Source organism: Saimiri boliviensis, chromosome 11 (genome assembly GCF_048565385.1).
Source record: "Saimiri boliviensis isolate mSaiBol1 chromosome 11, mSaiBol1.pri, whole genome shotgun sequence".
Lineage (NCBI taxonomy): Eukaryota > Metazoa > Chordata > Mammalia > Primates > Cebidae > Saimiri > Saimiri boliviensis.
This window is the reverse complement of record NC_133459.1, coordinates 118,169,526-118,184,936: the sequence shown is the minus strand read 5'-3', so window position 1 is coordinate 118,184,936 and position 15,411 is coordinate 118,169,526. Positions and strand designations below refer to the sequence as shown.

The 15,411-nt window shown below is 42.4% G+C and overlaps 1 protein-coding gene across 3 annotated transcripts in view; it reads right to left on the bottom strand.

Moving 5' to 3' along the window:
• Nucleotides 1-15,411, bottom strand: part of TGFBR3 (transforming growth factor beta receptor 3) — a 230,952-nt gene that overhangs the window by 15,872 nt on the left and 199,669 nt on the right. For all 3 annotated transcript variants that reach the window (XM_039460980.2, XM_039460977.2, XM_074381442.1), the window contains exons 14-15: nt 12,276-12,396; nt 1,946-1,987 (exon numbers count right to left, since the gene is read on the bottom strand). In XM_039460980.2, coding sequence (XP_039316914.1) covers nt 1,946-1,987; nt 12,276-12,396 — 163 coding nt within the window. The remainder of the gene's footprint in view (nt 1-1,945; nt 1,988-12,275; nt 12,397-15,411) is intronic.

Genomic DNA, 15,411 nt, shown 5'->3' with positions numbered 1-15,411 from the left:
GCTTATTCATTGAACACCTTCAAAAATGAAACACTGAACAGAAAACACACTTTAGAATACTTTATACACATATTTTCATGAACATTTACAAGTATGAAAGATAACAGAAAGAAAGGAGAAGAAAATGTAGGACAAAAATGTTATAACCTGTGGGTTATAACATTTCACCGATCTCCTCATATCAAACTCTTAATCTTAATGGCTTCATATTGTGTCATTTAAAACAACCTACTTTTTAACACTTTTCCAACAGTGATCTTCTATGAGGGGAACGGAAATACTTCCCAGTGGGGAGTGATGTTCAGTTTTATGGTCAGCAAAACATATAAATAGAACCGATTGTTTCTCCATTTGGCAAAGATTTTTATATCTGAAATTAATTCCAGGCCCCAGAAATAGAACATTTCCTTTCATTTAAGAGAACTACCTTCTTTGAGTCACTTATAAAAAGTTAAAATTGGTTTCCAAGGGAGAGGGGTTTTTGGTAGAATACAATTGCTAAGGTCTCTGGGTTTTGATACAAGTGGTAGATACAGGATCTCCCCACTATTTTTCATACTATTTCTACTTTCTGCTCCAATCAGAAGCAACTCCAGTGACCTCTATATAAACTAAATCCCTTTGCCTTTCAACTCACTTCAGTGTAAAGAAAGCGATTTTTCCTACACTGAAGGCTGCCATACACTCCTGCGACGCTTGAGCAGGCCAGCACTCCAAAGGCTCGGGGAAGGTATGCCATGTGGACACGGGTCTGGAGGGAGCCGAACTCCCAAGTTCTGAGCCCGCGCTTCTAGCCCTGTGCTCTTTGGTGTGTTCATTTAACTTCTGAAAAATGCGGATAGCTTTAGTCACCTGCTGAAGTCAGAGGGTCAACACCTGAGTTTGTAAAACGGATGAAGAGCTACTGGATGGAGGGAGAGGTGGGAAGAGCTCTCTGGAGGGGAGTGGCACCGAGCCATCAGCCTGTTTAATCTAGTCCTAGAAATGAAAATGACTGCCTTTTTATACCCATGGATGCAAAAATTAAACATGATTACAAGTTTTTAGTGAAACCATTCTAAATTTCCAAAGATGGACATGTGTCCATACGTGTCTCTGAGTTCAGATTGTTCCATAATTAAAAAATAATAACAATAATCCACTTAAGAGAATGGTTTATGAAGCACTTCGTAAAAGGAACTTTCCAGACTGATTGATTGTTCCAGGTAGTGAAGAGTCAGCCATGGAGACTAACCCTGGGAGGCTCGGGGAAGGGAAAAACAGCACAGATACACGAAGTCTCCTCACGAAACAACATTATGGAGATGAGCTCTGGGCGGACAGCTTGGAAGTCCAGGTTCAAGTCATACCTCGATGCCAATGAGGCAGGAATATTTCTGGGTCCGCATTTTCTTCCACATAAAAGAATGGAATTGGCCTAGACAATTTCCAAGTTCTCATTCTGTAGTAATTGGTGTTGCTTTCTCTTTCATTCTTACATGCTCTCCCTGGTGCCCCCGGCTCTTGCACTACAGGTTGTCTTGAAAGTATAGCAATGAGTTCCCTTAGCGTTACTTCTCTGAGCAAGTAAATGCTGTTGATAAGACTTAAAGCAAACCACTCTCACGGCTGTTTGTGAATACTTTCAGGTCAGAGCAGATATAAGCATGCAAGTCATTAACTTATCTCTTTAAATAAGTTACTAACTTCCCATTTAAGCCACACAGGCCAATGGATCAACAAATTAATATTTTAAAACAGTAAAGGTGGAAAGGGAAAAAGAAAGCAGGAATAAATAAAGGACAGAGGAAAGGAAAAAAATATGAGCGAAAAGAGGAGAGGGGAAGGGAGAATGAGAGCAGAAGTCTCCTTATCAAAACGCAAAGTTTGGCAAATGTTCACTAACCAACTCATTCTTAGGAAAGCCCAGGAGGTTTTATTTCAAAATAATTGCATAAAGACTTACGTGGAGAAACTGGATTTGGTTCCTTCACACTTGGACCTTTTTCTGAAACAAAAACATAAATCACAATGTATTCCATGGAGAACCAAGATTTAAGCAAAGGGTCATCAAAATCTCAGGAGAAACGGACACTTTTCCATTTGTTAATAAATACTTTTGAGAAAGCTCTATCAACGATTCTCTTCAGATATCAAAACTATAATGAGTTACCCGGAAATTTTAAGTATTGTACTTGGTTAATAATTATATGGGCTCTCCGATTTGAAGACAATTTGAAGGCAAAAACCTAAACTTAGGGAATTTGGGTCTGACAATCTGTATGTGTTTGTGTATCTTTTTATTTACTTATAAAACTATAATTCAATACCTTTAAATACAATGCTTTTCCAGTGTAGTCTATAATATTATTCTGCTTTCAAAATATTCTATTTTTTTTTTTTTTTTGAGGGTCTCACTTTGTTGCTCAGGCTGGAGGGCACAGGGCCCTCAGCTCACTGCAGACTCCGCCTCCCAGACTCAAGTGATCCTTCCACTTTAGCCTCCTGAGTAGCTGGAGCTACAACCTTACACCACCACACCAGCTGATTTTTATATTTTTTGTAAAGACAGGACTTCGCCCTGTTGCCCTGGCTGGTCTCTAACTCCTGGGCTCAAGCAATCCACCTGCCTTGACCTCCCAAATTGCTAGAATTACAGGCATAAGCCACTGCACCCAGCATTCAAAATATTCTTTAAATATACACATTTTGTAAAAGTATCTTGGTTCTTCTATCCTTAATGCTATTATCCTATAGTTTAACTCCCCTTCATTGCTCTTCAGGATTATCACAGAGGCCCCCTTGTCTCCACCACTACCCTCCCCCCAATTATTTCCTCCTCCACATTTGCCCCAGAGTGAAAATTCCAGAGCCCAGAGCTGATCATTTTATAACCCTGGTTAACACCCTTAAGGGCTCTCATTCCTTTATAGGGAGAAAAATCCAAACTCTTTTTTTTCTTTTTTTTTTTTTTTGAGACCGAGTTTCGCTCTTGTCACCCAGGCTGGAGTGCAATGGCGCGATCTCGGCTCACCGCAACCTCCGCCTCCTGGGTTCAGGCAATTCTCCTGCCTCAGCCTCCTGAGTAGCTGGGATTACAGGCACGCGCCACCACGCCCAGCTAATTTTTTGTATTTTTAGTAGAGACGGGGTTTCACCATGTTGACCAGGATGGTCTCGATCTCTCGACCTCGTGATCCAGCCGCCTCGGCCTCCCAAAGTGCTGGGATGACAGGCTTGAGCCACCGTGCCCAGCCCCCCAAAATCCAAACTCTTTAACATGGCACACAAAGTTTTCCCTCCTTCCTCTACCTCCTCTCTCCAGCCTCCTTTCCTGATGGGGTCCTTCACCCATGATGGGCCCCCCAAACTTAGTAATTTAAGTTCCCCAAATTCTCTTTGCTGCTCCGTGCCATCATGTTTTGCAAGCTATCCTGAGACACCCTCCTCCCCAGACCTGCTTTGCTGGCATTTTCACTGAGGGCCCTTTGCCTGAGTCTCCCACTGTTCCATATCCATCCCAGCAGAGCTAGTCTCTCCCATCCTTGCTCATTCCATCCCTCCTTTGCTACACATGTGCCACAATGCCTCCTGGTTTTAGTTCTCTCTCTCTCTTTTTAAATTTTCCTCTGAGGGCAAGGTCAGTTCTCAGTCATCTATATATCCCCAAGGACTCAGACTGGCATAGAATAGGTCTTCCAGAAATGTTCGGTGAAGGGTGATTAAAATGTTCCTGTACTTTTTTCAAATGGAGGCCATAGAGGAAACCAGGAATTAGACAATGAATATGCTCAGATGTGGTTCACACCAGTGCTATGAGGAAGGCAGAAAAAAAATTTGTATTACTGTTTTGGAAATGAGCAGCCTGAGACTCTGATATCATGTGACCAGAGCCCAAGGTCACAGCTGGGAAGCATCAGGGCAGAGGCTGAACCAGAATTCCAAAGTTCTGCCTAGCAGGCTAAACGACTGGTGAGAGTAGCTCTGTCGTTAGCTGGGGAAGCACTGATGAAATAACTATTTGTGCAGAGCTACCCATTATCTTCAGCAGTGAGGCTGAGACCAGCAGTTGGGATATTATAATCCACTGCTCATTTTTGTATTTTGTCCCAAGAGCTAAGAATGAATTTTATATTTTGAAATGATTTTTTAAAAATCAAAAAAGGGCTGCGCATGGTGGCTTATGCCTGTAATCCCAGCACGCTGGGAAGCTGAGGCAGGCAGATCACAAGGTTAAGAGATCAAGACCATCCTGGCCAACATGGTGACACCCCATCGGTACTAAAAATACAAAAATTAGCTGGGCATGGTGGTATGCGCCTGTAGTCCCACCTCCTTGGGAGACTGAGGCAGGAGAATCTCTTGAACCGGGAGGTGGAGGTTGCAGTGAGCCAAGATGTGCCACTGCACCCCAGCCTGGTGACACAGCGAGACTCCAATCTCAAAAATATATATATATCCAAAAAGGATATTTTATGACATGTGAAAATTATATGAAATTCAAATTGACTCCATAAATGAAGTTTTATATGGATGCAGCCATGCTCATTCATTTACATACTGTCTATGGCTGCTTTCATGCTGTAACAGCAGTGTTGAGTTGCTGAGACAGGCATTATATGAGCCACAAATAAAAAGTAATCACTATGGGGTCCCTTACAGAAAAAGTGTGCTGAGTCCTGGTACAGACTTTGACCTTACTCTTTGGAGTTTAAAAGTGATACATGTTTAGCACCTCTCTTTTCATCTCCATTTTCATGCACTGCAGAAGGAACACACATCTTGTGTCTGAATTCACGGTGAAGCAAAAAGAACTTGGAAAAATTTGACCCAAACAAGTGGCATTTGAACTGACGTCCATAGAAGTTAGACAGGGTCAAATAAAACAGAATTGTCCATTCTCAGGATTAACCATCTCCGATGGGTGGGTCAACATTCTGGCCACATGAGTTATCAATGTCTGGCTCTAGGGGAAGGAATGTTACTGGATGAATCAGAGACACCACAATTAAATGGTGCCCCCTGGAGTTGTGCAACATAGTGACCCTGGGATGAGGATATATGCAATTACTGAGAAAATAAAAATGATTGTATGTTTTTAAGAAAATCTAATTCAATATGCAGAACACACACTAATTATGCTAACTACAGAATGCACTCTCCTGGGAGTTGGGTCCCATCAGCCACACTGGCAGTCATAACAACAGCGATGCCTTACATTTGTACATTTGTATGGTGTTTTGCAATAGATAAAAAGCCTTCACTTACATTGTCTCATTTTAAACTCCCAAGAACTCTATGAAGGAAGAGTAGCCACAAACTTCTCCTGCTTTCAAGAAGTAGTATTTGATTCCCTGAACTAAGTCCAAAGGCATTTAAACGTTACTCCAGTATGCATCATGTAAGAAATATATACACTTCTGGGAATGATTCCATCCAATCAACCACCCCTGGTTAAACTTTCTCACTCAGAATCCCCCAGTGGTTGAAAAATTATGGTTCTCTCCTAAGGAGACTCACATGTAAGAGTTTAGGTTTTATAGCAAGGCCTGTGTGATGGATGGCATTGTTTTAAAATTCTTAATGGATTTCTGTTATGATCTAATCCTTTACCCCCACCCCAAATAGGGGCCTTTTCACGGAGCTAAACAGAAACAGTTGTTGTTCATTTCCCCTGGGTGGAGTCCCTTCGTGATTTCTGTGCACAAGCAATAACAAGCACAGGCTGCAGAACTGAGGTTAAAGGATTCTGTCCTCAAACTCTTCTCTTCCCAAATCCCTAAGAACCCCTGAGTACAATTAAAATGGCTTGATCTCCACCGGAACCCTATCATCGAGTTGGCATGCTGAGAGGAAAAGAGTGGATGTAACAATATTTACTTTTGGTTTAAGGATAAGATTGTAAGAAAGGAATCTGAGCTATTGCTGTAAAGAAAACTGTAACAATAAAGATTTCTTTACAGAAAGGACAAACTATAATCAACGTTCTGAATTCAATCTTTTCATATACCCAGAGCCAATTTGGGGTTTACCTCTAGAACCAAAATTTCCCTCCTCAGTTTGTTTGGCATGGTTTTCATAAACGGGATATTTCTGGGGTTATGCATGAGTAATTGACCACGGCTTTCGGCCTTAAGTGTTCGATTTGGTAACAGACACCATAGAACAAAGTGAGCCTACAGTGAAACAAGGCATCCGACTGGTATCCACATCTACTGGCATTTGGCAAAGGGAAGAATGGGGAGAGGAAGATTCCTCCTGGGGACTCCGGAGGTCTTTGTGCAGCTGCCATTTAAGATAGAGTTTTTACTGACTTGACGTCACTGTAACTGGACCCCTTCTCCGGGTTCCTTCAATATTTATGGGATTCATTGCAACTACCTGTTCACTTATCTGTATCCTGCCACTAGACCAGTGTGTCTCACGTGGTGGGCGATTTTTATTCCAGGGGACATCTGGAAACATCTAGAGACATTCTGGATGGTTACAACTGGGCTGGTGGTGGGAGGGTGTTGCTGCTAGCATGTGGTGGGTACAGACGAGGGGTGCTGCTCAATATCCTAAAACACACAGTTAGCCCTCAACTACAAAGGGTATTCCAGCCCAAACACTGATTGTACCGGGATTGAGAAGCTCTACACTAGGCTGTGAAGGCCTTAAAGACAGGATCAGTTGTCCACTATATACCTACCATATATTAGGTACTCGATAAACAGTTTTTGGAATAAATGACCACACATATCATGTATATTTTATTCTGGGGTGCTTTCCCCAGCAATGCAACCTTCACACCATTTTCCGGAGTAGTCTTCCTAAATGACCTAATCATCAGTTTCCTACTTGAGATCTTCTGATGGGTCTTAACATACTGGAATATTTACGGATGAAATTAAATGTTTGAGTTTCCTTCAAAACAATTCAGTGGATGACAAAGTTATAAAACCAGATTCCCCATAAATTGGCAATTGTTGACACCTATTCTATTTTTGTATATATTTGAAATTTTTCAAAATAAAAAGGTTTTTTAAAATGTAAAACACAGGCCAGGTGTGGTGGTTCACACCTGTAATCCCAGCACTTTGGGAGGCAGAGGCGGGCAGATCACTTGAGGTTATGAGTTTGAGATAAGCCTGGCCAACACAGTAAAACCCTGTCTCTATTAAAAATACAAAAATTAGCTGGGATCCCAGCTACTCGGGAGGCTGAGGCAGAAGAATCACTTGAACCTAGGAAGCGGAGGTTCCAATGGACCAAGATTGTGCCACTGCACTCTAGCCTGGGTGACAGAGTGAAACTCCATCTCAAAATAAACTAACTAAATAAATAAAATGTAAAATACACGGTGTTAAAAGAAATCCCTATGATATCCCTCCTTCCCTTCTTGGATAGAGACTGAATGCCCTAGTCTGTCAAATAAGCATTTCTCCCTTTCCACTCAGTTTCCCCTCACCTTGACCTCAGCTCGAGGACAAAACCTGGCTGGTCCTTTAGAGTATTTTTATTCTGGAAAGATCAAATGTGTTCCAAAAAGCAATGCCTCTCTTGGGTCAGCTTCCAACTGACGTTCACAACTTTCCCTTCCCAAAAAAGCCTCTAGTTTGGCTGAGAGGCTGAGAGGAAGGAGAGGAAATTAACATTTGCTGAGTACCCAAGATAGGCAGGCATTTTTATTTTTTAAAGTTAGGTAGTGAAAATATGGAGAAAATTCAGTATCTCAAATATTTAACTTGCTAAGAATTAAATACATCTATCGCTATGCAAATCATGGCAAATTTTGGAATGGTATTTATTGCTCCTTCCATTCAAGTCCACACTTTTCTGTGTATGTGCACTGTTTCAGAGAAATGGTTACTCCGCCCTTTAACTGTTTAAAAAAATACCATCTCTGGTGTGGTGCAAACATTTTTACTGTATAAGGCCCAAGTGCTCTCAAATGCTGTAAAAAGTGGTCACAGAATCCAAGGCAAACAGCACTAATATATGCCTATACTTCAAAATTTTAGAAAATTGGGTAGGATGGCACTATCTCAACTATTTTAAATGTTTTGTCATAAACCATAATATGCATAAACCATTTATGTTTTCTGGGCTTTTTTTTCTGTGAGTTACTACTGAAAATCACAGAACTTCTCCTGAACTTTAATACTCTATTAAACAGGTTACGCGTTTCCCAACAAGTAACGTGGTGGGTTACATGGGTGAACAGCTTTTTTTCCTAAAATTCTTCATCTCCTTTCAGTTCATAATCATTAGGGTATTTGGGGTGTTACCTTGAATACTAATGTGACATGGTATGAAAAGAGAGAAGTAGAACAGGAAGAGGGGTGTGAAGATAGATGCATCAACCTCCATCTGGAATAAGGCACAGGGTTTAAGAGCACAGGCTCTGGAATCAAACTGCCTGAATTTGAATCCCAGATCAACCGTTTATATGTTGTATCCCAGATCAACCTCATATACCTCTATACGGAGGTGGTATGAGGATGAAATACAATAATCCATATAAAGCAGTTAGCACAGAGCCCTGCACAAAGTAAATGCTCAACAAACGTCAGATCATTCTCCTCATCTCCATCACTATCACCGCCACCAGCTTCAAACTTTCATCTGTTGTTAAAAATTTAAATAGTAAAAGAATACTAACCTAACACTGAGTCCCAAGGGACTCAAAGATCAAAAGTGGCAAAGATGTGCTCAGGGAGGTTGCATTAAAAAGAGTAGGAATCCAGAATTATTTTTCTAGTCTTGATTGCCTACTTTCCTGTCCACAGAAGAAACACTGAAGTATGTCAGTGCTATTGGCAGTGGTATGTCAGTGCTATTGGCAGTGGTGGCCACAGAGCAGCTCTCTGGCTGTGAAGTTGACAACCAGAGCCTTTATCTGCTGTCCCAGAAAATCCAGGTGTTGAAAAATAAGATGAACCAAATGACGAGGGATAGTTGGAGCTCTGGCATGGCCTTCAAAGAGCACCTATGTAGTAAAAAACACAGTGAAGTGTCCACTGGTTGGGAAATTTTTACCCCAAAAGTAAATTCCAGTACGTGACTTGCTCGCTCCCACAGATTTTACAATAAAAGGACATAGAGCTGTCTGGCAGGAAGAACACTCATGACCTGTTATTATTCAAATAAACCAATGGGATTAGGCAAACGGTCCCAGTCTCTTTTCAAATGACTATTCCAATTCACTGTGAGGCAGAAGGCACAGACTCCAATGGTCTGCACTGAGGAGAAATGATTTTAGAGTCAAAAGAAAATAAATATAAAAGGTGAGAGGAGTCACACACAGCTGAAAACTGACAGAAAACTTACCCCAGTCAGTGCAAAGTTAGAAAGCGAATTTGCATACAGCCCCTAGAAAGCTGGCCTATAGTTTAACCTCCTCAATTTGTTTAACAAACCTAAGTAATAAACTTTCTTCACCCACCTGCTTCTCAACTAAAATCTAGTCTCAATTAGAAAAATCTCATAAAATTGCTTTGATATTTGGTAAAATTTTCCTCTTGAACTTTTATATAAGAAAACATTGAACTTTCAGTATAAGTATACTAAGTTTAAATAAAAGTAATTACCTAATTTGCAAGAGAAATTACTTAGAAAAATACCACAGGCTCAAAAGAAGAATGGATGAATTGCTGGAAGTTATACTGCTGCAATATTAATGCCTAATTATTGTCTGGCATGGGAAAAAGCAAGCTGCTGCCTTCAATTACTAGCAGAATTACCTTTCTCAAAATAGTTACGAGTAACAGATGGAATCCGAGGTAGCTGCTCTTATTGTTAAATTGCCAGAGACGTTTGAATCAGAGCGACTCTACCTTGAATAGGGTTGGGTAAAATGAGGCTGAGACCTACTGGGCTGCATTCCCAGGAGGTTAGGCATTCGCAGTCACAGGATGAGAAAGGAGGTCACAAGGTACAGGTCATAAAGACCCTGCTGATACAGCAGGTTGCCGTAAAGAAGCCGGGTGAAGCTGGCCAAAACCCATCAAAACCAAGATGGCAATGACAGTGACCTCTGGTTGTCCTCAGTGTCCATTATATACTAATTATAATATATTAGCATGCTAAAAGACACTCCCACCAGCACCATGACAGTTTACAAATGCTATAGCAACGCCTAGAGGTTACCCTATATGGTCTAAAAAGGGGATGAACCCTAGTTCCAAGAATTGCCTGCCCCTTTCCAGGAAAACTCATGAATTATCCACTCCTTGTTTAGCATATGATCAAGAAATAAGCATAAAAATAGCCCACCAGCAGCCTCTGGGGCTGCTCTATGAAAGAGCCATTCTTGGCCTCAAGCCTGTAATCCCAGTACTTTGGGAGGCCGAGGCAGGTGGATCACGAGGTCGAGAGATCGAGAACATCCTCGTCAACAAGGTGAAACCCCGTCTCTACTAATAATACAAAAAATTAGCTGGGCATGGTGGCGTAATCCCAGCTACTCAGGAGGCTGAGGCAGGAGAATTGCCTGAGCCCAGGAGGCGGAGGTTGCGGTGAGCCGAGATCGCGCCATTGCACTCCAGCCTGGGTAACGAGAGCGAAACTCCGTCTCAAAAAAAAAAAAAAAAAAAAGACTGGGTCTATTATAACTTTCAAATGGTTGAAAACCAATCAGCAAACGTAAAACAAACAACAACAAAAAGGTTGCCGAGGAACATCTCATGTGCATTTCACACCAACTTGAGTACAGTCAGGAAAATGAATTAAAGGTTATTTCACTTCTTCAAACAGTGTTGTTTGAGCATTTCAACTGAAAGGACCTTTTGGAAGTCACCTGGTCCAAACCTCTCCTTTCCAGACAAAGAAAATGAAACCCAAAGAGGTGATGGTAGCGGGAGTTCTCTGAGGTCCCACAGCCGGTTAGCAGAGAAAGCGAAACACAGTGCCTTAGGCTCCCAGCCCCAATCCAGTGCGCCCGCCACCTACACTCTTCTGCCGTTTTGAGGGAGCACATTCATTCATGACGCCACCACCAGATATCACAATTGGAATGGCAGGGCTGTTTTCACAAAGGTTAGTGAACCAAGTAAGACACTAGACGGTACCCGCATGCCTCTATTCTGGTAGGTCCCACCCACTCCGGGGTCACCCCTGCTGCCTAGTCTTGCCAAATTTCAATCCAACAAGCTCAGATCAGGAATGCCATCCCAAGGCCACCACAAACCCTAGATCTGGTGTCAGCAGCACCCAGCAGACCTTCCAGCTAATGCGCAGAACTGCAGCCGAGAAGAGTCCTGGCTTCTGTCAAGACCCTTGGTGCTCAGGCTCCTCTGTGCCCCTCAGAGTGGCGAGAGGCAGCCTGTAGCTCTAACCCTGAAATATCTAACCTTGCTTGGAATCCACTTTCACTCTCCCAGCCTTCTTTTGGTTTGACACTCTTAGATATCAGTGTTTCTAGATGGTGACAACTGTAACTGCCTAGATATCCCATGTTGACATTTGGTTCCACCCCTCAGATGTTGACAGCTGCCTGGTGTGTCCTTGCTTGTTCACACCCCTCGAAGCTGTGATGCGGGTCCTTGTCAGACGCTCTTCGTACCACCCACAGGACCTCATACCCACTCCTAACAGTTGTTAGGGCCCAGCTCTGCCTCCCTGCTGCTCTGGCTGGCCTGGCCCATGCCAGGCCTGGCTCTGCCCTGCCTGTCCTCTCAGGTACTGATGCCACACCCCTTAGGGCACATCCTGCCTTTTTCCCCAGAAGTACAGATTGCTGAATGTTCCTGCACGCGGAGAAAGAGGCATGCTTGGCTTCCAGCAACAAATGTGATTGTGCAAAATCCTGAAAACTGAATTATAAGATACATTTGGGCAGTGGTTCTCATTAGCTAAACCTAAGATGAATAATGTTCACATATTCTCAAAGGCATCTGCAGTTTTGATAAAGCAATACAACAGGTTATAGCCAGCATAACCGTTAGTAGTATATCACAGAAAGATCAGCTGGATTATGTGCAATTCCCAGGACACAGGACTACCTCGAACCCTTTTTTGCACACTCAGGGAAGCATATTTGAATGCAAGGGGGAGTGACCTTATGACGGGGACAACCTAGACCTGATTTTTTACAGAGGAAATCATTTTCAAATACATTACTTACAACTAAGCCATAATGGCTGTAAGAGAACCAGCTGAAGAAAAGACTCTTTGGGCAAAGAATCATCTTCTAAAGTAACTAACTGGCCCTTTAGTTATCTTGTAAGTAAAACTGGACTTTGATTTACGGTATTGGGTCTTCTTAATGAGCAGCACTTAGGCCCCGGGCTCTGATCGTGCCTCCCGAAGCTCACCTTTAGGTCCTACTTCGTGGTGGATCACAGCAAGGGGCTTGGTGAACGTCTTCTTATTCTGCATCATGGCCCAGATTATCGAGGCATCCAGCGAGGTGCAGGCTTCCTCAGGAGGCACGCACTGCAGGGAAGCAGAGCAAAGCAGAGAGTCAGGGGCCGCTCAAAAGTGCCTTCACCAGCTCGACCTGCACAGCTGTCCTGTGGCCTTTTATCAGACAGCACGCGGCCATTCACTACAGAGAAGCAGGAGAGGTGGGTGTTTTTCAGAGAACACCAAATAACCTGGGAGATATCATAGAAGGCCCAGTGGATTTTTGGTTGTACCTGAAGATGCAAATATCACTGGATGGCTTCTCAATATTGTCCTCCCCCTCCCCTTCTTCCCACAAAACTAAACATTTCACTGTTACTTACTTTGAAAAATAGAGAAATTATATGCTTAGTGTTGGTCCTCACCAAGCTGGCTTCATTCACATGGTTCAGGTTTGTGATTTGTGATTGTGGCAAACTCCCTGTAAAGATGCTCCTCCACTTATGATAAAATTACATCTTGACAAACCCATTGTAAACTAAAAATATCACTAAGTTGAAAATGCATTTAATATACCTAAACTACTGAGCAACATGACTTAACCCAGCCTACTTTAAACATGTTCAGAACACTTACAATAACCTACAGTTGGATAAAATCATGTAACACAAAGTCTCCTATTTCGTAACAGTGTTGAATAGTTCACATAATTTACTGAATACTTAGAGTGGGAAACAGAATGGTGGTTTGGGGACTGTCTATACATGATAAAGGTTACAGATGTTACATTTCTGCCCAAAAAGACAAGCATGTTGTTTCATTTTTAATCCTGGTATAGACTCTTGTAAAACTGAACTTTCCAGGGTCATCTGCTTTTCATGTTTCAAAATGCAGGTCCTGGGAAGTTGTGTCCAGGTTGTGGAGCCCATGAGATCAGCTGCTTCTAATTCTAACTATTTCAAGGCCTCAAACCTAGCAATGAGCATACCCAGGCCCACGACATCTGTTCTGAAAAAATATGATCACACGCCACACTTTTTTTCTTTAAAATAACTTTGGTTTCTTGTCTATACTTATCAGTCGGTATAATTCTTTTTTATTTTTCTCGAGACAGGGTCTTGCTGTGTCACCCAGGCTGGAGTGCAGTGGTACAATCATGGCTCACTGCAGCCTTGGTCTCATGGGCTCAACTCATACTCCTCTCTCAGCTTCCCCAATAGCTGGGACTACAGGTGTGAGCCACTACACCAGCTTATATATATACACACAGACAGGGATCTCACTAAGTTGACCAGACTGGTCTTGAACTCCCAGGCTCAAGCGATCTGCCCGCCTTGGCCTCCCAAAGTGCTAGGATGACAGGCATGAGCCACCCACACCCGGCCTAATAGGTGTAACTCTAATGTGAATGACAGCTTTTGTGGTAAGAAGACATATTAATCCATCAATCATTTCAAAAGTCTGTAGCAGGCCAAAAAGCTGAGTTCCATCTTTTCCAAAAGAGCAAAGACTTTATGCTTTACCATCATTGCTGCTCTGAGCAACATGCCAGTCAGACACTTGCTATAAGACAACCCTCATCATCCCACCCCTACCCTCTCAAAAAGAGAAAAGCCTTTGACAAGAGCCCTCTTGTAAAGAAAAACAATGAATTTTCTGTGGAGAGGCATGATAATTGAAAAGATTTGCATTTTGCTTTCCTGTTTTAGTTTACTGTTAATTTCCTATTAGCTCTTCAGTTAAGCAAGAGTCGATGATTCTACATTTAACTCAGTGGTGGGTGACCCTGGGCCAGACACTCTACTCTCTGGGTCTCGGTTTCATCAGCAAAGGACAGGGTTGGTCTCAACAATCTCCAAGACCTCTTCCTAGAAGACACTTTGGCTCCACTGTCACAGAAAGCACTCAGAATAGAAATGTGGAAATATTATCTATCAGCAGCAAGCAGGAAGACAGTGGTAAAAGCTCATCCAAGCCTTTGCTGGATCAAGGGGAGGCTGTCATTTTATCTGCTGTCCTGTTTGCTCCTCTACCCGGGAGGGAAGCCAGGTATTATTATAAGGGTTTTATAAATGAGGAAATACAGGTTCTGAGGGGATACCTTCCTTCTCAGTCCCAGGCTCTTTCTAGGGTATCATACCTTGGGGGTAAAGGATGACTTAAGGTTTAGGGTTATATCCCATCATGCCATCCCCTGAGGCTTAGAACTCTCCTTAAGAATGTTCTGGAAGAAAATTTTAGGATTGATTTCCCCAGATTAACCCACATAACCTGGGCTCGTGTTCCAGGCCAGGCTCAGAGAGAAGTAACAGCCAAAGCCACAGCAAAGATCCCTGGTAACTGCTAGGCCTCCCTTCCAAGACCTCTAACCTTTAAACGTTACCCTTCTGCCCACAGGAAGCAGCTGGTCCCACAGCCGCACATTCCCCACAGCTCTCTACCACTGTCCACTAAGTCCCAACCTTGACGGTGAATGCCCACAAGGCTAAGGCATTAATACTGCCAAGAGCAAACTGAGGAATACAGTCTAAATGACTGTGTATGTGCTCCCTAATGATTATGATCATATCTGCTGTATTTTCATAAGCAAACAAAATTGTCTTGGGTGTTATCAGAGAAATGGATGCCCAGGGAATATAATGACGCAAGGGATTCAGATCAGTCATAATCTATTTGGAAAGGATCGCTTTTCCTCCCACCTCCATACCTAAGACTTACAACCTGTAAATTAAATAAGAAAATTCCATACATATATTATTAATAACACTGCTCGATTCTTAGCCTTTTAGACATTGATTGATATGTGACTAAAGAATTGGAAGTCAGTTTACACTGTGTGAGATAGCCACAGAATAAATGCACATATGAAATTGTACATAATTATGGCAGATCACGGAAACAAAACTACAGGCAGAAGATACCTTTCATATACAAGGCCAACCTAGTGAGCATCATAATTAACCTTGCAGATCTCCCCTATTGTAGGCATTCTGCCAAGGTCAAATGGTTCTGCTTTTTCTTATGGCAAAAGAACATTCTATCTGGGAAGTGACAGAAGGCAAACATGATGAACTGATATGAAACTGAGAAAAGCTAAAATATTTG